This window comes from Arabidopsis thaliana, chromosome 2, assembly GCF_000001735.4.
Source record: "Arabidopsis thaliana chromosome 2, partial sequence".
Lineage (NCBI taxonomy): Eukaryota > Viridiplantae > Streptophyta > Magnoliopsida > Brassicales > Brassicaceae > Arabidopsis > Arabidopsis thaliana.
In genome coordinates, this window is record NC_003071.7 from 5,584,021 (window position 1) to 5,605,888 (window position 21,868).

The 21,868-nt window shown below is 35.5% G+C and overlaps 4 protein-coding genes, 1 long non-coding RNA gene and 3 pseudogenes across 9 annotated transcripts; 3 read left to right on the forward strand and 5 right to left on the reverse strand.

Annotated features, from left to right (window-relative positions):
* Positions 1-2,391: 2,391 nt before the first annotated feature.
* AT2G13420 lies at positions 2,392-4,308 on the reverse strand (annotated as a pseudogene). Of its 2 annotated transcripts, one of them has the most exons (2): positions 4,175-4,308; positions 2,400-4,098 (listed from the first exon to the last, which is right to left on the reverse strand). The 2 variants fall into 2 exon arrangements; another variant differs by having other exon boundaries at positions 2,392-4,255.
* Positions 3,737-4,155, forward strand: AT2G05895. The gene has a single exon (NR_140113.1). It is a non-coding gene; the product is annotated as an other RNA (long non-coding RNA).
* AT2G13422 (uncharacterized protein) lies at positions 4,198-4,302 on the forward strand (the record flags this gene model as incomplete). Its single annotated transcript, NM_001124838.1, has 1 exon — positions 4,198-4,302. One exon carries the CDS (start codon positions 4,198-4,200, stop codon positions 4,300-4,302), a length of 105 nt encoding a protein of 34 aa, NP_001118310.1.
* A 1,723-nt stretch (positions 4,309-6,031) lies between the features above and the next one.
* AT2G13430 (uncharacterized protein) lies at positions 6,032-7,402 on the forward strand (the record flags this gene model as incomplete). Its single annotated transcript, NM_126929.1, has 3 exons — positions 6,032-6,054; positions 6,532-6,785; positions 7,137-7,402. 3 exons carry the CDS (start codon positions 6,032-6,034, stop codon positions 7,400-7,402), a joined length of 543 nt encoding a protein of 180 aa, NP_178973.1.
* Positions 6,700-7,394, reverse strand: AT2G13431 (annotated as a pseudogene; the record flags this gene model as incomplete). Its single annotated transcript has 2 exons — positions 6,700-7,027; positions 7,123-7,394.
* A 1,415-nt stretch (positions 7,403-8,817) lies between the features above and the next one.
* On the reverse strand, positions 8,818-14,392 carry AT2G13440 (glucose-inhibited division family A protein). The gene is made up of 13 exons (NM_126930.3): positions 14,081-14,392; positions 13,869-14,005; positions 13,702-13,793; positions 13,357-13,470; positions 12,818-13,148; positions 12,448-12,627; positions 11,600-11,680; positions 11,047-11,265; positions 10,735-10,877; positions 10,073-10,239; positions 9,706-9,929; positions 9,525-9,617; positions 8,818-9,444 (listed from the first exon to the last, which is right to left on the reverse strand). Exons 1-13 carry the CDS (start codon positions 14,274-14,276, stop codon positions 9,250-9,252), a joined length of 2,172 nt encoding a protein of 723 aa, NP_178974.1. The 5' UTR covers positions 14,277-14,392; the 3' UTR covers positions 8,818-9,249.
* An 8-nt stretch (positions 14,393-14,400) lies between these two features.
* AT2G13450 (Ta11-like non-LTR retrotransposon) lies at positions 14,401-15,903 on the reverse strand (the record flags this gene model as incomplete). Its single annotated transcript, NM_126931.2, has 1 exon — positions 14,401-15,903. One exon carries the CDS (start codon positions 15,901-15,903, stop codon positions 14,719-14,721), a length of 1,185 nt encoding a protein of 394 aa, NP_178975.1. The 3' UTR covers positions 14,401-14,718.
* Positions 15,904-16,285: 382 nt separating this feature from the next.
* On the reverse strand, positions 16,286-21,573 carry AT2G13460 (annotated as a pseudogene; the record flags this gene model as incomplete). The annotated part of the gene is made up of 1 exon: positions 16,286-21,573.
* Positions 21,574-21,868: the final 295 nt, after the last annotated feature.

A 21,868-nucleotide genomic window follows, 5' to 3' on the forward strand; every position in this document is an offset into this window, starting at 1 on the left:
TATTTATATATATATTTATAATATTAACTTCATAAAAGTTTTAAGTTATAAATAATTAAACGTTTTATAAAGTTTAAATTTTGAAAGTTTTAAAACTTGTAATATTTAACTTTTAATAAAGTTTAAATATTAATAAAAATTTGACCTTTTTTAAAGATTCAAGTTTTTCTAAAATAAAGAATCAGAGTATGCCGGATAATACTTTTAATTTTGGATGCCTAATAAATCATGCTTCTAGTTCATTCATATTCAAAATCATTTTGGTTCTTTTTATAGTAAGAGTCTGAACCATTTTCGCAATATCTTAAGCAATGTGGGACCTTTTTCACTTATTTTTTTTTCTTCATCGATTGAGTAATATAAGTCTGTTTTAAATTTTTTTAATTACATCATATGCTGGAAAAAATCTAATATTTTATTAACTATATTTCTTTTTATAAAATTTAAGAAATTAGATATAAGAACAAATAAAAGTGAAAGAAAAGTCATATATTTGTATTTAATGTAGATAAACAGATTTAAAGAAATTAGTAATTAATTGAATGTAGTTTAATAAAGATAAGATTTAATTAAAGATATAAATTTAGACAAAAATCTTTTTTAGATAGATTTTGTAGGGACTAATATGTAATAAAGGAAATAGTTAATTAAATTATGTAATGCAAACTAACGAATTGTAAGTTCTTAGGAATAAAATATTTGGTTGAGATAGGATTTGTGAGGACTTGTATGTTATTAGTAAATAGTATTAGGATTTTTGACCAAAAAATCTACCACAAATGTACATGTAGATAAAATATAATACTTAATCACTCTTTATGTTTGACAAAAAAAATCACTTTTATAAAACGAAAACAATCATTTAACCATATTTAATTGTAAAATATAAAGACTAACCACTTTTTATTAAACCTAAATAAATATATAATCTCGGTTAATTGTAAAATCTAAAGCTTAATCCTCCTTTATAAACTCAATCTGAAATATTACTTTGTTTAATTGTAAAATCTAAACCCTAGTCATGTGACATATAACCTTGTTTAATTGGAAAATCTAAATTATTCCTTAATACCAGAAACCAACATTTAACCTCATTTAATTGTAAAAATCTAAACTCTAACATTTGCTTATTAACATTAAATTGTTTATAATTGTAACATTAAATCGTAACCTCGTTTTAATAAACTCAAACCGACATATAAACACTAATAATATATTATCATAAATTTTATTTTAATAATCACTTTAACGTTTTTTTCATAGATAATATTAGTATTTTATTTTTATTAGGTACATATTCTTTAAGGTTTAACCTTAAACCGACATTTAATCTCGTTTAATTGTAAAAACGAAACTAATAAGGCCCAATACGAGCCCAACCATTTGCATCGCTTAAGAAAAAGATTGGATCGAAATAAAAGATCTCAAGACACGACATCGATAACGCGTGGAAAATGAGGAGACAAAAGATTTTCGTCATCCTCTTTCGCCGTTGAAGCCATCGATTCCACCGGAGCTTGAAACTAACATCGAATGAATCGAGTATAAATTCTTCTGTAATTCTCCGATAACTACAAAACAGAAGTAAAGATCTAATATGGAACCATTAATCTCAATCACTTGCTTGAATCATCATTTTTTTTTTTTTGAGATTCATCGCAAAACAACGTAAAAGAGATAAGATATCCAACTATTCTACTTCTGTTAACTAAATCAATCGAAGCTTTAATAAAACGAAACAGCTAAAAGCAATAGTAATAAGTTGAGAAATTGCATTGAATCTTCAACTAAATTGCAAATCGCCTAATTATTTTCCATAAACCGTAAACCCAAGGATAGGTAAGACCCTTTTGAGTGGAGAATTGCCACAAACACCACCACTACTACGCATATCCGATGAGGTTTAACCGCAACTTTTATTCAAAAAAAACTAATTTATAAAAAAACAAAAAGCAGCAAAGAAGTGCCGACAGCAAAACCAGATATCATCGCTATGAAAGTCGAATGATGCCAGACAAGAGCTGGCCAACACCGGAAAGAGCTGGTAGTTGCCAGATGATAATCCCTATTGGCAGGCAAAGCCAGAAAAAATCTGGACGGCCATAAAAGTCTTTAGCTTTTTCTCTTTGAAAATTTTGAGAGAGAGAAGAGAGAGAAAGCTTTTCCGTATTTATTTATTTCCTATAACCAACTCCAACAAGGGATTCTTATCTAAAATTCTAAACATTTTTGATATACAAAAGAATAATTGAATATGAAAGGGTTCTTAAAAAATGAAAGAATATATCTAAAAGTTTTTATCTAAGAACTATTTTCTTCTTTTAAGAGCTCTTTTTGTTTTGTTTTTTTTAATTCTTATTTTGTTTTAAGAGATTTTTCAATATTCTTAAGAACCCATGGATGGAAATGCTCTAAAACTTTTGACCTTGGCTCTGTCCAAACGTTACATGTGTTACTAATTTATGAAAAACAAAACTTTGACTTAATGCCTTACATTTTTTTTGCCAGTTGCTTCATTACAACTTTACTAACTCATCTCTTGTAAGGCTCAAAAGGATATCTCTGAAACTCAGACCCGAAGGTTATAGATTCCTCGTCGAGTTTCTTCTTCAACCTCCTCCAAGTCCTCATCTTATTAGACTGTATTAATCCTTTATACAAAGTCTCAAAAGTTAGCTTTTGTGGTAAGAAACCTCTCTCTATCATCTCCACAAAGTATCCACAAGCCTCCTTCCATTTCTCCTTACTACACAACCCATGAACCAACGATGTGTACGAGTCCAAATCCGGACCCGTTTCACTTGCTTTAAGATCATCCCATATCTCTTTCACAGTCTCCATCTTCCCCAAATTGATAAACGTACCTAACAAAACATTATACGTCTGCGTACTTGGCTTACACAATCCATTCTTCATCTTCCTATACAGATTCATCGCTCCATTAGCATCTTTCCTTCCTTTGTACTCTTTAAAAAAACAATTGTACGTCGCGGAAGACGGGCTAATCCCGCTCTCCACCATTGTTTCAAGCAACTCCTCCGCTTCCTCTAACCTCCCACAAGAACACAAACATTTAACAACCGATGTATACGTTTCAATCGTCGGGCTAATCCCTTTCGCTTTCATCAATTTCATCTTATCCAACGTCAACTCAGCTTTATGAGCTCGGCTATACATATGAAGCACGATAGAAAAACTCGTAACATCGGGCTCAATCCCTCTCTGACGCATTTCATCGAACACCTTCTCTGCATTTCTCACATTCCTCTCAAATCTCTCTTCCGGATGCAAACTCGCCGTCCTACAAATCCCGTTAAGCAATACATTATACGTAACAACATTAGGCTCAATCCCAGACTCAATCATCTCTACCAAAAACTTCTCCGCCATATCAATCCTCCTAAGCTTACACCAACCAGCGATCAAAATAGTGTAAACCTTCTCATCAGAACCAAACTCTTCCTTCCTTTCATTAAAAACACCAACGGCCATTTTCGTGTAACCGTATTTACAAAGCGTATCGAGTAAAAACCCGAATTCGACTAAACGGAAACGACGATTCTCGAGAAAACAAGGCGCATCGTCGAAAGCACGAACCGCTTGTCGAGTAAGCCCGGCGGCGATTAACCGTTTAACGAGGATTAAGAAGGTCTCAGGAGAAGTTTGATCCATTTCGACTATAAGTTGTCTAACGACGTCGAATTGACGAACACGGCCGAGGATATCGATGATGAGATTGAAAGAGGTTGGTGTTGTTGAAGGAGAGGGTAAGGAGCGTAGATATTGGAAGAAGGAGAGGGCAATTTTGGAATTGTGACGGAGACGGAGGAGGGTTTGGTGGATGAGGTTGGGAGTGAGGGAGATGCCGTTGAGTTGGAGAGATGATTCCATGAAGTGGAATGGGTTGTGATTTGTTATTAACATTTGGGAGATTAGTTCGGCGTCGGAGGAAGGTTCGAGTTTTGGGAGGTTGAGAGTGAATCCGGCGGAGATGATGGTGGAGATACGGCGGCGGAGTTGGTGGAGATGGAACGGTGGTGAGATTTGCTTCAGTAGCAGCATTTTGCCGTTTCTCTTGCAGCCACAATCTCAATATAACTAGAAAAGAGAAAAGAAGAGAAATGAGTTATAGAGAAGACGGAGAAGGTCGGCGAGGTAAAGGAAAGACGATCACCGGAGAGCGAGTTTTGGTTTTGGATGGGATCGTTGGCTGCGAGAGAAGGCGAGAGGTCTCGGGGAGATTTTGAAGTGAGAGAAAAAAAAAGCGTTTGGAGAAAAGATAGATGGGTTTTGGTGAATTAGGTGTATAACCAAAATTAAAAGTTTAATTAAGAATATAATATTATGTATGTATAAATTAATAAAGTAGTATGTAAGGGTTGAGAAAAGATAATTTTGGGGTGGAGTAGTCTGCGAGATGATTTAGTATCACTTCATTTAGTTTTTACTCATTTGTATATTTTTGTTATATATCTTTTCTAAAAAATAGATTCTAATTCTGAGATTTATTAAATAGAAAATTATGTTTTTTTCTACATACAACATAGTTTGAAATTTTAAAATCGGAATTGTATTTATAAAATAGTAAATAGTTTGTAAGTAAATTTATATTGTACTATTTATGATGCATAGAAATAAAATGTTGTACTATACTATTTTCAGATCCCCATTGAAAAACTATATCCTGAGAGATACAATATTGGGAACCCAAGCAAGCGAGGTAAACTATTGTGGTGACGTTGACGATAGCGATAATGGTGGGGTTGACGGTAGTAATGGTGATGATGATAACGATTGTAGTGGTGGTACTAATGGTAAAAATGATGGTGGTAGTGGCGGCAATACGGTTATAGCAGTGAACTAGTGATATGGATAATGGTGAATTGTTAATGGAGGTGATTGTTTAATAAATAGGTGATAGTTGTATTATAAATTTTATTATGTGTAATATTTTTTTTGGTTAGAATAGAATAGAAGTAAAAAACATTAAGAAAAAAGTATAATAAGAGAGAAGAAAAATACGTTATGAGAGAAGGAGGAGAGAGAGATGGAGAGAGAGAGGGGAAAGAGAGGGAGAGAGAAGGGGTAAAATTGTGATTAATACACAAAATATATAGAATATCATCTTTTTTTTTTGTTTTGATATTCTTTTGTTAATTAAAGTTTTTTTGTGTTATATTTGCAAATTTCCCTATTCTTTTTTTTTGTTTGTTTTATTGATAATACTAGTATTTTACCCGGGACAAAAAACTAAAATCAAATGCAATGTAATTTTACATTATTGTAATATTTTTGATAATCATTCAACAGATTATTAAAACCTTTAGTTCTACAATTAAAACTAATTATATATATTTTTTGCATCTAAAGATTGAGGTTGATAAGAGAGCAGTAGAGATCCCATCATAAAGGGTTTGGAAAATAAAAGTAGATCTTTATACTATCTACAAGTCCTAGTTATTTTTCTGTTTTTTAGATAATATATAAAATTTTTATAGAGTTAACTAAGAAAAATTAGTTTAACAACTAACAAATTATTAACAACATATTGCAATATTTGTATTTGTTTATTTTGCGCAACAAATAATTAACAACAAAATGCAAATATTTGTATTTGTTGATTAACAACAAAATGGTTTAAACTAAAAATAATTTGTAATTTGGAAAATATGAGTATAATAAAATCACAATTAATATGAGTTAAATAGCAAATGAATGAATAAAAATAAAAATTAAGCATTAACCTGAATAGAATTTTCATAGTCGTTTCTTTAGCATCCGCAAGAGAAAAAAGATGGAAGATAATAGAAAGAAAGATGAAATAGAGAAAAATTTGAATTAATTGGAATTATATGAGGGATGAAAAATCAGTGAATAAAGCATGCCATGATTTTAGCTTGATCGTTGAGGGGTTAGTAGGAGCAAATTAAAGAATATAGGTTTATTTTTAAAGATTGACAAAGTATTTTACAAGCCCAACAAGGCAGCCCAATTATAACAAAAGTTTCTAAGTCTAAGCAAAATGCTAAAGATGAAGATACTTGATAACTATTTGTAAGTTTCTACTTTAGCATTTTGCTTAGACTTACAAACTTTTGCATATTAGGGCTTGACTGGTTTAAACGGCAGCGGTTGCGGTTGCGGTTGCGGGAGTTTGCGAAAGCGGACAATTGCGGTTTCAAGCGTTATTTAGCATTTTGACCGACTGGTTTAGCGGTTAAAAATGGGTGTGTTTGCGGGAGATTTACGACTGGTTAATCAGCGAGTACAATAGCGGTTAAACCATTACCAAATTTTTTAATATATATGATTTTAAAACAAAAACTAAAAACACCAAAAACTATAATTATGAAAAAGTATAAATTTTTAAACATAAGAAATGATCAAAAACCATAAATAATTATTCAAGTAAATTTTATGTTGAAAACAAAATAATTATTAATATTGAAAATTTAAAGTTAGATGAAATAAATGTGAATATATTTAAGACTTGATAATATATCTTTTAACTTAATTATTTTTCTTTTTTAGAATTTTCCATTTTTTAAATCAAATGCAACCGCCCGCAGCCGCAAATGCTTGCGGGAAGGAGCTTTTGAAATCAAGCGATCTCGAACGGTTCAAAGCGGCATGGAGCGGTTTTTATGATTGGTACCAACGGCTAACAAGCGCTAATAACCGCAATCGACCACTAACAACCGCTAAGCGGGTTTTAGCGGGAAAACCAATCAAGCTCTTAACGCAAATTCAAGTATTTAAGTGCAGTCCAATTAATGCAAATTCAAGTACTTAATGCAAATTAACTATGGACACATGTTATTCCACCAACCTCCATCGCACAAGAGCCCAACTCCATAATTGCAGGAAATCTTATCTTAACAATAAAATTTTGTTTGCTCACCTGGGTAAAAGGGACAATCATCAATCAACCAATTTTAACCAAACGCTAGAACTTCCAGCAAATTCGGGTAAAGAGAAATTGATTAAATTGAAGAGTCCATAACTGATTGTCTAGCATATTGAAGCTCTGGATACCATGGAACAACGACGAAAAGGCAATCAACATCAGCATAGCAAAAGAAGCTATAATCACCAAACAAAGGCATAATCGAAACCATAAACCTTCTTGAGTTTAGGACAACGACGAAGCGGCAGATCCAACAAAGCAAGCCATGAGAGAAATCGCACCCGAAACAAAAACAGTAAACATGAAGAAGCAAACGGCAAAAAAGCCGATAAGAAGCCGACCATCGCCGCTTTGAAAGCCATCGATGACGGACGAGAGCTGGCTAACACCACTAAAAGAGTGAGGAGCTGCCAGACGATAAGCCCGCATACTCGGGATATGGAAACCGGAAAAACCTTCGGACGACAAGAGAATTCATCAACTTTCTCTCTCTAAAAGATTTTTCAGAGAAATGAGAGATTGGGTTATCGGACGATTAATAATATCTACATATACATATTTTTTTGTTGACTTTTTCCCCAAAGATCCCTATACTATTTACTAATAACATACAAGCCCTTAAAATTTTATTTCAACCAAATTTTTTATTTCTAAAAACTTACAAATCGTTAATTTGCATTAAATACCTGAATTAACTTTAACCTAAATTTTTATCCTTAGTTAAATCTTTCTTTATTAAACTATATTCGATTAACGCTAATTTCCTAAAATCTTTCTATCGACATTAAATATAAATTTATAATTTTTTTGTCACTATATTTGTTCTTATATCTAATTTATTTTGACTTTATATATAAAATACATATAGTTAATTAAATATTAGATTTTTGTGCATATGAGATAATTCAAAACAGACATATAATACTCAATCGATAAAAAAAATAAGTGTACAAGGTCTCACATTGTTTAAAAAATTTGGGAAATCATTTAGAGTCATACTATAAAAAGGACCAAAATGATTCTGAATACGAATGAGCAGGAACCTTCATTTATCAGACATCCAAAATTAAAAGTGTTATTCGGTTTACTCCAGTTATTTATTTTAAACAACAAAAACTTTAAAAGTTTCAAAATATTATATATATTTAAACTTTATTAAAAGTTAAGTATTAAAATTTTTTATAAAGTTTTAAATATTAATAATTTTAAAATTTTATGAAGTTTTAAATTTTATAAATATTTGAACTTTATAAGAAGTTTAAAAATTATAAATATTAAAATGATATTAATACGGGACGATATACTATGTAATAATCAATATACAATTATGAAGTTTGGATCGATATTAAAATCTTTTTCAAGTTTCCAATATTATAAATATTCGAACTTCATAAGAAAATGACAAAATGATGTTTAATCACGGCACAGGTTATATGGTAGGACATGTTTGGATCGATATTAATATGGGATGGTATACTATGGATGAAATCTTAGAATTAACAATCAAATACAATTATACAATTTTAAACACTAAACAAAAAACATTATATTAACAAAACAAATATAACTTAAAATTTCAAAAACAAATAGTTATAAAAATCTTCATGAAGTGTATCATAGTATCATACATAAAAAAAACAATAGCATGTATCTATAGATCATCTTAAAAACAAAAAAATCTATGGGTCAATCTCTAGATAATACAAGTTTAAAATCTTTATTACCTCTAAAAGAACCAAACCACAAACAAAAAATATTGAATTTGAATAATAAACTAATATACAACAAATATCATAACACAAAACATGAATTACCCCAGCTTTACATAGATAAAAATTATGTGTCAAGAATATATTATTCATATACAAATCATAATTTTTATAAAAACTATTTATAACTTTTCAATACACATATCCACGCACGGTACAATATCTAGTTTTGTTCATAATCTGGACACCCATGTGTTGGGAGAGCGTGTTGTATGATGAAAACATAAGTTAGTTGCACGAACATGAATAGTACACATGCAGTCTCTTGTCTTAGATGGAGTTATTCGTATTAGAAGAGGTAGGAGACTAGCTAAAGAGATACAAGAAACGAAAGCCATGTTATTAGTAGATACTATTTCTTCCTCTTTGTTGTTTTCTTAAAAAGGAAGTTGAACAAAAGAAGAATCATACAAAATAACAGCGATACGGTTACACACAAGCAAGTATTTCTCTTTTGTTTGGGTGACTTGTATTTTCGCAACAATAGCCACTTTTTTTTTGCCATTCGAGAGAATGCATGCAAGGTTGATCAAAATCATTGGAGAGTTGATGCTACACTGTACGACTTCTTAATCACTCATTAACCACATGCTCCCTATCTTCTACCCACTGTGGATTGGATTCTGCCAAGGCATGTTCCAATATTTTCCCTCTCTTCACATCTTGAGTTCTTCTTCGGTTTGATTCAAGTGTTATGAGCAGAGCTGTTATGTCGGCAGGACTGACTCCACCCACTCTGCTTGCCTGCCCGATCGTCTCTGGTCTCACCTGAATTTATAATTGTTTCACATCATAAGAAGATAATCTATAAATCACACTGATTCTACTCGAAAACTACTTTAACACACCTTTGAAAGTTTTTCACGCCCTTCATGGGATAGAGTTGTCATCGAATAGTAATCCAAATCGTCTGGAAGTCGTCTATGTTGTTGGTGGACCATCTATTAAGGATATAACTTATAACTCCATGTCCATATATCCGAGTAAGCAAGTAGTATTTAATGGAGTAATGAAGCTAACACAAGATACCTGCTGCAGTTGGTTTTGCTGGCGAACAATGAAACCTTCATATTTTATATCGATCTCTACACAGTCTTTCTCCATTCTAGATAATGTTTCATTTCCAAAGCCATGCTTCTCAAGAAGCTTGTAGTGGATATGTGGTTTCTTTAGGAGACTCTCTAGTGTCGCTGATTCTTTGACTGGCTGAGAAGACACACTAGAAACTTCGGCAGCCAAATCACCTACTGCAACTGCAAGCAATACACTCATCAACTCATGCATTGCACCTAATCCAGTTTTGTCAAGCCTTAAAATTTTTGCTATCCCATGTTTAAATGTATGCAGGGACCAACAACATAAGTTCGTTCTGAAATAAACAGAATACGGAGATAACCTGAAATCTTGACAGTTTTCAGTCTCTTCTTCTCTTCTGAAATCCTTGCTTGCTTCTCTTGGTATAACTTCCATCGTCTATCATCTATCAATCCAAGTTCACGCCCCAGAGGCGTTAGTCGACTATCCGCATTATCAAATCGAAGAAGAAGCCGATGTTCTGAACGGCTGTCGTTGAGAAAAAAAACACATTTGATTATTCCGTGTTACTAAACACACATAAGTAGTAATAGGCTATTAGTACATGCACAAAATAGTTCACGTGGAAAAGAAAAAAAAAAAAAGTTAAAACAAGTCATGGCCATATAGCCGCATCAAGAAAAGTTAAAAAGTCAAGTTTTATTCCAGTACTGCCAGCGAGGTTTTTTTTTGCTTCTCTCTTCAGTTCCCCCATACAAGCTCTTATGTAACGCAGAAAAATTGGTGATGAAAAATGTCACTGTTATTACCATCAGACAGACTTAGATGGGTACCGCATACAAAGCGAATGTTATGAAAAAACATATTTTCTTTCTACACAGATGTCAACTTCTAATAATTTCGGAATCATATCTCTAGCCTGCCTGACCATATTTCAGAAAGTAGAGTGGAGGATTGATCATGAAAGTATAAAAGAATGCAGGAGAATTAGGATAATGAACAAGAGAACGAAATGGAACTTACCTTGTTAGCATGCGGTATGGCTCTCTGAGATCCTTTGTGACTAAATCATCAATCAACGTACCTATATAACTGCTTTCCCTCTCAAGAACAACGTGTTTCTTACCGTCTGCATGTCTGGCAGCATTGATTCCAGATATAATACCCTAAATTTGAAAAGAATAACAGAGAATGCTATCACTATATATGTACAAAGTCTAAACAGCAGTTTTCATTATAGTATTCGTAATTTTTTTCCATATCATCCGAATAAACCTTTTTCATGAACTCAAGGTCCATAATTAAGGAAATTAAAAACTCGTACAGATCAGTCACCTGTGCAGCAGCCTCTTCATAACCAGTTGTGCCGTTGATCTGTCCAGAGAAGAAAAGACCTTCAATCTTCTTCGTCATAAGGGACCTGGAACACTGATGAGCTGGCAAATAATCATACTCAACAGCATAGGCAGGCCTAAGCATGGAGCAATTTTCAAGTCCTGGCAAGCTTCTTAGAAGTGGCAACTGGAGATTCTCTGGCAGGCCAGTTGAAAATCCCTACGAAAATACCAAATTACCAATTCATGAGAATGCTAGTGATATCAAAGACATTACACTCATAAGAAGATATATACCACGCCTTGATAATTAGCAACAAAGCTAAGATATATTTTCTCTAGTCTTGAAAACTCGACTTACAAACGCCCACATTAAACCACTGAGCAGTAACAAACTTCAGGCTTGCTCTTACTATACATAAGGAAATTTCTGGACAAGCATATGTTTTAGATATTAACATATAGGCGACAAGCTAGGTTTCTTTCTCATCCTTCACACTTTTTCACTAAGACGATAACAAAAAATATAAAACATAACTAAGGTATGCATCAACCTGCACATAGATCTCAGGAACATCTCGGCCCTCTGGTTCGAGGAATATTTGATGAGACTCTTTGTCTTTGAACCTAACAATCTGAAACCAAACAAGATTTTTTAAGTTCATCAAAAGCAGTTTAAAGAGAAAGATGGTTCAACTTATTCTTTGTGCCAACTGTAGAAAAAGCAAATGCAAGATTGCTTTCAGGAATTAGAAGAATCCACGTCAAAACTAGAGAATTGAAGGGACTTTCAGGAGTTTGCAAATAAAAAATGATGAAAAAATTATAGCAGTTTGCAAAAAATCAGCATATATAATTTGCTACCGTGACATCATCCAAGCTAGAAACAATAAAGTATATTTAAACTGAAACAATTTAGAAACGATTACTGCTGTATAACTCCTTGAGAAATGACTCACACTTACTGGACCAAGAAAAAAAGAAATCTAAGGCACCATTGGGTTTATTCTAGGGAACCTAAACTTTCCCAATACCCTCCAAAAGGCCTCAAAGCCAACCAAACATTCAACAGTCCCACTGATCTGTTCCATCCCCTATTTTCACTCATGCTTCCCTCTAAGGCTGTTAACTATTTTGCTAACCATTATGTAGCAGATGAACTCTTGTCTCCTTATAAAAGTGTTATCAATTTATGTTTGCATGTTGGAGAAGGAACCAGTCTTAAAATTACTATGTCTAGCAAATTTAGGTTTCCATGGTTATGCTCACAAGCCACAATTAGATTCCAGTATGTGGCACAAACATTACCAATCAAATGAAAGGTAGATGAACCATGTCTGATGTAACTTCCCCTTGTTTAAAGAAAGAGACAATACAAAGCAAAAGAGGGAAAATAATTTACCTTGTCTTCAATGGAAGGGCAGTACCTAGGACCTTTTGCTTCAACCCATCCACCATAAGTTGGGGTCTCATGCAAATTATCTCTGATCAATTGGTGTGTAATCTTTGTTGTGCGAGTTAGGTAGCAGCACATTTGCTCTCTCTCAATGTGAAAATCTGGGTCGAAACTAAACCAGCTGACCTGGGGAAAAAAAACTAATGTTCAGCATCTTCAAATACAATATATAAAGCGCCAATAAATGTGGTCAAACTGATCTCGTCAAGAAAGTATATGAAACTTTTCTGGTAACTCGCCGACTGAGATGCTTTAACCCATGTAACCATACAATATTGATCATGAAAAGCCTACTTTAATAATTGTAGAGTGATACCTCTTCGTCTCCATGTTGAGCCTCCAAATTGGAAAAGTCTATAGTCCGGCGATCCACACGCGCTGGAGTACCAGTCTTTAAGCGATCAGTTTCAAATCCAAGTTTCTGCAAATTCTCTGTCAGTCCTTGTGAAGCTGACTCGCCAGCTCTTCCTGCTGGCATAGACTTTTTACCGACCCAAATCTTCCCACTCATAAAGGTTCCAGTGGTAAGAATAACAGAAGGTGCATAAAAGTTCATCCCGAAAAATGTGGCCACGCCTTCCACGTTGTCATTCTTCCCAACTATGATATCTGTTACCATTGCCTCTCTAATACAGAGATTTTCGGTGCTGTCATACCAAGGAAACATTACAGTTATAGCCAGAATAGAAGAAATCAAAAACAATTGTTTACAAGAAACATATACACCTTGTAATTCAAGTTTGTATTCTTGCCATTACTCGTAATAAGTAAATTGGAATTTTTTAGCATCTTACACCAGCTTGAAAATTATATTGCCCAAAAATACATGTAAGCAAGAAGTAAACTTCAGCTGACCTGTCCACTATCTTTTTCATCTCCGTAGCATATTCTCTTTTGTCAGTCTGAGCACGTAACGATCTTACAGCAGGACCCCTTGAGACATTCAAAATACGCTTCTGTAAATAGCATCTGCACTGTTAAGATATTACATCAGCGGTAAGCGTTTGAAGCTCATTAGATTTGAGGCAAGCTATATGATCACTCAAATTGATCTCCTTCTCATAACTCTTATTACTCATGCTATCATAGGTACAAGTCAAACAAATTCGTTTGATGAAAACAATTCTCAAAAGCTAAACCCCAAACCTCAATGCATAAGCCAAGAGGTTTCATTGAGATAAGAAACTTGTATACAATTACCTGTCAGCAACTTTGCCAATATCACCACCAAGTGCATCAACTTCATGTACTAATTGTGATTTAGCTGGTCCACCTACTGCTGGATTACACGGCTTCACGTAACAATATGTCACACTCATATACCACAATTCTAACAAGTATGTAACCAATTATGACTAAAGTCAAACCTGCCAAGCTATTCGATCGAGGTTTAATGTGAGAAGCAGAGTACTAGCTCCTAATCGAGCAGAGGCTAAAGCCGCTTCGCATCCAGCGTGTCCGGCACCAACAACAATAACGTCGTAGGTCGAATCAGAGGTAGCACCTACAGATTAATATTAGTCGTCTAAGCAAATGTTGGATAAGTTCGGGTAAAAATTGGAGATGATGAGATTGTAACCTGATGAAGAGGAACTGAAACTTGCGGCGAGTGGACGGTTAAGGAAGAGTTGGCGAGGGCGGAGGAAGACGCAGAGACGGGGGGAGTGAAAAGGTATGGAGGAGGAGGAGGAGAAGAGAAGAGATGGGACAATAGTAGGGAAGCTGCGGAAATGTCGAAGACTCACGGTGGCGGTGGCGGCGGCGGCGGCTCTCATCTCAAGGCGGAGGTTGTGACTTGTGATGTGAGTGGTCGGTAGCGGAGTGACGAGCTTTGTGGTGTTTTTTCCTTTTTTTTTTTTTTTTTTTTTTACAGCAAACGTCTACGGTTTTTTTTTTTTTCATAAGTATTACCCTTTTTATTAAAAACAGCAGTTGTAAACGATACAACAGTGGAAGAACATCCACTTTCAGAGTTTGACACACACTTTTACCACTTACAACATTAAATTATCTAACTAGAGAGTCATCTAAGTTGTAAAGCAAAAGAGTATAGTAAGGGTAATTAGAGCAGAGCATTACACCACATAACAATACACTTCGGGTATGCCAAAACCAAAAAGGGATATTAGGCCATACCATCTTCTTCATATCTTGTGGCTGCTTGATTGAATTGAAAGCAACTAAATCAAAAAACATGACAGAATTATAACAGAGTGATCAACGCTTTTTTGGAGGTTTCAGAATCCCTCCATTCATATGCTCATCTTCATTGGACTTTCTTGCATCATCTTTAAACTTGGGACCACCCATGTTCTTTCTTTTTGATGAATCCCCCTTTTCCACCGTGTGAACATTCTGAGTATTCTCACCTTGCCTTGATGATTCACCTACTTCCACCAGACGTGGAGAGTGTGCTGCAAATGCAGGTCCGGAGAAAGGCTGGATGTTAGAATCCCTTTCATCCACATTTCTTCTAAGAGGTACCTGAGGCAAAGGACCTGCAAAGTTTGGTAAAGAGGTAGCTCTTGTATGAGGGTAATATGCAGCCACCAATTCATCAGGATTTAAAGGAGGATGAGGAATCCTTGGAGGTGGATCAATAGGAGTAGGAAACGAACTCTCAGACATTTGAGATTGTGAATTCATTGAAGATCTCAGATTTTCATCTCTCATGAACACCTCTTCTCTAACATTCCTTTGAGCTGTAGTGTTAGTCACCCTATGGAGAGACTCAATCTGCCTGTAAAGACATGAGTTCCTGTGATGAGTCATTCTGAAGCAGCTACTACAGATTCTCCTAAGTCTTTCATACTGAAAGCTAATCAGAGCAGTCTCACCAGAATCAAAAATGATTCTTAGGAAAAACCTCAGGCGATCTGTAATTCCAAACCGGATTCTCACACGGATATAAGCTATTTGAGTCGTAGTGGAGTCATGAAAATCCAGAGTGATGATCTCTCCTAACTCATGTGCTATCTCTAAAGCAGTTTCCTCACACACATACAAAAGAGGAATTCCACGCATCTGAACCCATAATTCAATAGATGTTAACAGGTGAAACGTAAGATTTACCTCCCATCTCTGAGCTGTCACAAACCAGTTGTTATACAGCCAAGGCTCCCTTCGTAGTACTGACAAGAGATCAATCTCAGATTGAAAGATGAACTGGACAAACGTGTCATTAAGGACCCGGCCATGCACTCTATTAGTCAGACCCCATGCTCTTGGTAAAGCCGAGATCACAGCGTGAAGGTTCTGAGAGCGAGGATTAAGAGGTCTAGCTATCAGACTAAGCCGATTCCTAGACTCCACAATGGCATAGGCTTCATGCGGAATAAAGAGAGCAGGATCCTCCCTTCCCAACTCCAAGTGTTGTAACTCATCCCACAACTCGTCTGCCATAGCACCAGAAGTGAGAGTGAAAGTGAAAAGCAAGAGAAGGTTGTGATACTAGCTTAACCTTAAGAGACGCTTATATAGAACAACCTAAAGTAAGAAAAGAGCGAGACAAACAAAAACTCAAGCTAAAAGACAAATAAGACTAAGTCAAAGATAAGGTAAAATCTATTAATTGGAAAAAGAAAAACCGTAAAAAAAGAAGGTTTATCTTAAAAAAGAATAAACAACCACACTAAAAAACAAATTTATTTAGCTTAACCTAATGGAAACCTAAAAAGTAAATAAATCTCTAAAAGCAATCATAACACAAGAGGACACTAAGCGAGAAAACACCGACACCTAACTAAATATCACACACGACCCCTAACACAAATCACAACCTTTCTGCTATTCAACACCTTTCCTCATCAAACAGTAATCGCAGCCAGCTAGGACATCCCCTAGCCACGTAAGATTGACATCTAAAACCAGTAACAACATTTTGTGCAATCAAGGAAGCACCTCTATTTACACTCAGGAGGTTCCAATAACAAAAACCAATCCGGTTTGTCCTTAGTGAAACTCAAAAGCTCAGCAATATGTCCAGTTAATATAGGCCATTCCTTTGGTTTGTTCAGAGCACTAATGATTTCAAAAGAGGAATATCCAAACGTGACCTTATCAAACCGATGATCTAACATGCTACTTAGAGCCCATTCCCAACTTCTTGATTTTGCATCAGAAAGAGAATGTACCTGAGCAAATGACCGGCGACTATGCAATAAGACTGAACCCTGGTCATCTCTCACCACCCAAGATGCACCAGAACAAAGCTGCTGCTTAGACCATGCAAAGCCAATATTGCATTTCAACTCGCCCTTTGGTGGTGGCCTCCACTTCTTACTAGATACTTCCTTTGGCTGTGTATCAGACTTTAAAGTCTGTTGTGCCAAGAGCCATTCATGACAGTCTTCATAAGCTTTATCGTTTAGACAATTTGGCAATGAACCAATCCCCTCAAAAAGAAGCTTGTTTCTGTTTTTCCATAAAATCCAAATAATCCAAGGACCAACACACCGCATATGAGGAGTTATGAGACTATTCTTTACCATATCAAAGACATGGCAAAGATTTGTAAAGATTGAACTTCCAAATCCATGTAAAGCAGATGGCACTAAAGAAAGAGCCCAGACTTGTCTAGCTACAGGACAAAGAAACAAAATATGATTAATTGTTTCCTGCTCAGCACCACACAATAAATATCCCTCATCAGCTTTTACTCCTCTACTTCTGAGTCTATCTTCTACAGCTACTGCACCATTCAACACTTTCCAAAGAAAAATCTTAATCTTTGGAGCAGTTTGTAGATTCCATACCTTTGCAAACAGGGGGTTAAGTGTAGGTGTGTTCTCAGCCTGTTGAAACATCTTGAAGTGAATCTTTCGACTCATAAACTCATATCCAGATTTAACCGAGTATAAACCATTATTAGTATAAGCCCAGCAGTGAAAATCTTCACAAGACATCATAGGTCTATGTTGTAGAATGATCTGGATATCTTTAACAAGAAACAATTGCTTCAACAAATTAACATTCCAATTCCTTGTCCCACGATCAAAAAGCTGATTCACCTTTAGCGTAATGTCCATTAGGGAATGATTATTCATTGGTCTTCGAATAAGCTCATCAAATATCCATCTATCAATCCAGACATTTGTTTTCTCCCCATTACCAATAATAATCCTTAAACCCTGAGTAAGTAATTCCCTTCCAAAAAGGATACTTCGCCAAGCATAAGAAGGTCGTGTGCCTTTCGGAGCATTCAAAAAATCTGAATTCAAGAAATACCTGCTCTTAAAGATCTTAAAGAAAAGATTATCCTGCACATTCAGAAGTCTCCAAGCCTGTTTGGCTAACAAAGCTTGATTGAAGCATTGCAAATCTCTGAATCCAATACCTCCAAGTGACTTAGGTAGAGTCAATTTCTGCCAACCAACCCAATGAATCTTCTTTGCTGTTGTCACAGTATTCCACCAGAAATCCATCATAACAGAAGTAAGGTTCTGACAAACATTTTTAGGCATCTTGAAACAAGTCATAGCATATACAGGCAAATCCATACAAATGGACTTTAAGAGAACCTCTTTGCCACCTTGTGATAAATTCTTTGCATACCAACCTGTTAATCTTGACTGTAATTTGTCTTTAGGAAAACCAAATAATTCCTTCTTAGATCCACTTAAGCATTCAGGTAAACCCAAATACTTACCCAGACCACCTTCTGTATGAATCCCAGAACTCATTTTAACCCATGCCTTGGTTTGGTCATCAATTCTGGCTCCAAATGTCAAAGCTGATTTATCCACATTTATCACTTGGCCTGACAACTCCCCATACTTTGATAAGCAAGCTAATAATTCTTCACAATCTTCTGGAGTTGCTTTACAAACCAGTAAAGTATCATCAGCAAAAAGCAAGTGATTCACAGACACCCCATCCGGTTGAAACTTAAAACCCGTAATCTTGCCTTCACTTTTAGCCTTATTCAAGATGTGAACTAGAGGTACAGTGCATAAAACAAATAAAGATGGTGACAAAGGATCACCCTATCTTATGCCCCTGCCAGGCACAATACGACCAAACGGTTGTCCATTGATCAAAACTGAGTATGAGACTGAAGATACACAGGTCATAATCCATGAAATCCATTGCTTATCAAATCCTAGAGCACCCAAAATATCTTTCAAGAAACTCCATTCCACTCTATCATATGCTTTAGACATATCTGTCTTGAAAGCCATGTACTCCTTGGAAATTCTCTCATTTGTTCTGAGGTTATGCACAATTTCATGTGCAATGAGAATATTATCAGAGACCAATCTCTCAGGTACAAACGCTGATTGTGTTGGAGAGACTATATCTGGCAGATGCTTCTTCAACCGTGTAGTCAAAATCTTTGAAATGATCTTATATAGTACGGAGCATAGACTAATTGGTATAAGATCTGACATGCTTTGAGGTCTTAAGATCTTTGGGATGTGACAGATATGAGTATGATTCCAGTCTTGAGGCAGAATACCAGTCTGGAAAAAACCAATAATTTCAGCTATAACCTGTGTTTTCACCAAAGCCCAATTCTTTTGGAAAAACAGTGATGTAAATCCATCAGGTCCTGGAGCCTTTTCACTTCCAATAGAGAAAACCGCATTCTATATTTCCTCTTCAGTAACTGCTTTAATTAGATCCTGATTCATTTCTGTGGAAACTTTTGACTGAAATCCTTCCAAATAAGAGAGCAAACTGCTTGGTCTAGTCGAAGTAAAGAGACTGTCAAAAACTTGTGATGCCACCTTCCCTTTCTCACTAAAACGGGTATGCTTCTTTCCATTTTCATCTAAAAGGAAACTCAAGTTATTAGCTTGTCTGTTGGCTTTCACTGAAGCATGAAAAAAAAACGTATTTCTATCTCCCTCAAACATCCATTTCTGTCTACTTTTCTGCCTCCAAAAAGATTCCTCATCTGCATAAGCCTTGCCCAATTGATCTTTAAGATGATTAATATGAGGCCAATATGGATTCAACTGGCTTTTAAGATCATCTAAAGCAATTCTCAATCGTTTAATCCTCTTTTGAGCATTACTATCAGAACTTCTTTTCCACATACTTATAGCTCTTCCACATTCATTCAGACTAAATATAGAGGAGTAAGTACCTTGAGAAATCTCACTCTTCCAAGATTTGTGAATTGCAGCAGTGCAAGAAGGATCATCAGCTAACCTTTTAAAAAACCTGAACTGACCACGAAATAGTTCCTGATCATTGATAAAATTGACCAAAACAGACCGATGATCAGAGCCAAATCTTTCCAGAAACCATTGATGGGAGTTTGGAAATAGAGAAAACCATGAAGGGTTTCCAAAACAACGATCAAGTTTACATTGTATCCATTGATCATTACGAGTACCTCCCCACGTAAAACCATTCCCTGAACTTCCCAACTCAAACATCATACAAGTATCCAACATGTTTTGAAAAGCCTGAAACGAAGCAAGAGCCCTCCGTGGTCCACCAAGTTTTTCATCATTTGATCTGATATCATTAAAATCACCAATTAAACCCCAAGCTTCCTTTCTATTCAGACCAATATCACTCAATCTTTCCCAAAGTTGAGGTCGCAGCTGTGTCACAGGATGCCCATACACACATGAAATAAACCAGTATTTATTTCTTTGTATGATTTTGAGATCCAGAAGATTTTTGTCTGCAAAAAGAAACTCAATGTCCAAGTCCTTCTTCCAAAAGATAGCCAGGCCATCTTTTCTACCAACATGTTCAATTGTAAACATATGATCATAACCTAACCAAGTAAACACTTTGGAGACAAAATCAGAAGTATTCATAGTCTCCATGAGGAACATAATATCTGGGAAATGATTCTTTTTCATTTCCTTTAGATGGCGAATTGTCCAAGGGTTCCTTAAACCTTAGCAATTCCAGCTTAGGATGCCTTACTGATCCAACGATGGTTCCCCTGGAACCACCGTAGTTTTCTCTCTTTTGATACATTTTGGTTCAGTAGTAGAAGCTACCACTGCTTTTCTTTTAAACACTTTATCAAATCGACCAATCTCCTCCTCTTGAATGATCTTTTCTTTCAAAGGCAAATCCTGTCTTGATTTCCCCTGACGAGACCAGGATGCAGGAGTTTTCTTGCGTGAGAGATTCTTTTTACTGCTACCCGAAGAACTAGCCTCATCATAACCCTTGCTGAAACCTGTGATAATATCCAAATCTGGCATCTCAGTACAGAAATCATCCGTTTGTGTATTTGCAATCAAAGGCAGACATGGATGAATAGAAGGTTTCCACAAATCCTTCACAGATGTTTTAGGGTCTTTAAAAGCTGATACTAGCACCCCTTGTTCTTTCAGCATAGCAGTATCCAACTTTTCTTGACCAAGATCCTGCAGATTAATCTCTACTCTCTTACCTTGGTCCAGTAAATTCCTTGATATCGCTTTAATTGAGCTTGAAGACTTGAAAGAGCAATGATTCTTATCATGTGTTAGGCGTTGACACTGAAAGCATCGCTTCCTTATCCGTTCATAATCGAAAGAAATTAAAACCAATTCGCCAGTTGGAAGTTGAACCTCTTTCGAATTACGCATAGGATTAGCAACAGGAAGAAGAACACGTACCCGCACATAATCTTGAACCTGTGCTTTCTCCGTATCAAAAACCACCTCTAAAACTTTCCCAACACACTGCGCAATTTCCTTTATTGATTTTTCCGTGTAATAGTTCACCGGTAAATTACGCAGACGAATCCATACAGGAAGGAACTGAAGATAATCATCCTGTGGTTTTTCTACCCATCGATCCATAACCACACACCAATCATCTTGGGTCCAAACACCAACTTTCAGAATTCCTTGTAAATCCTTCAGACTTGAAGAAAAACTGGAACCTGTCTTTAGAGAGAGCAACACCTCGAACCCGATTATAAAGTCTCCAAATCCTTGGCATATCCAGAATCCAATTAGACATCCTTTGAAACTCAGGATTCAAAAACCTGCCCAAAATACTACAGTTGTTTCTTTCATTCGAACAAAACTCTGGTTGATTTGAGAGAATCAACGGAGTATCTTCTTCAATAGACATCTTCTGTATCGCGTCCTCTAGTTCCATCACAAACACCACAAACCACACAGAACAGAATTCTTAAAACACAGGAAGCTCCCAAAACTTGTAAAAAAGTGAATCTTGATTTCTAAGCCGACAGAAGAAAGAGATATCTTCGGATAACAGCTCCACTCAATTCAAACTAATTGAGAGATAAGTTCTTAAGTCCAAATGAAAACTGGAACGACTTTGATTCAAACGGCGAAAGAAATATCCTATTGACCTGCTATGAAAGAGAACAGAGAGTTCTTTTTTTTTTTATCTATACCAAGAATCAAACGTCTGCGGTTTAGGGGTGAATTTCAAA

What these genes read in the sequence shown, in the direction of transcription:
- AT2G13440 (NM_126930.3), bottom strand. Translation starts at nt 14,276, where the DNA reads ATGAGAGCCGCCGCCGCCGCCACCGCCACCGTGAGTCTTCGACATTTC. An exon ending in GCCCTTCCATTGAAGACAAG is followed by an intron (nt 11,681 to 12,447) that starts GTAAATTATTTT and finishes GTTTGGTTTCAG; the next exon opens with ATTGTTAGGTTCAAAGACAA. An exon ending in ATGAAGAGGCTGCTGCACAG is followed by an intron (nt 10,878 to 11,046) that starts GTGACTGATCTG and finishes TTTCAAATTTAG; the next exon opens with GGTATTATATCTGGAATCAA.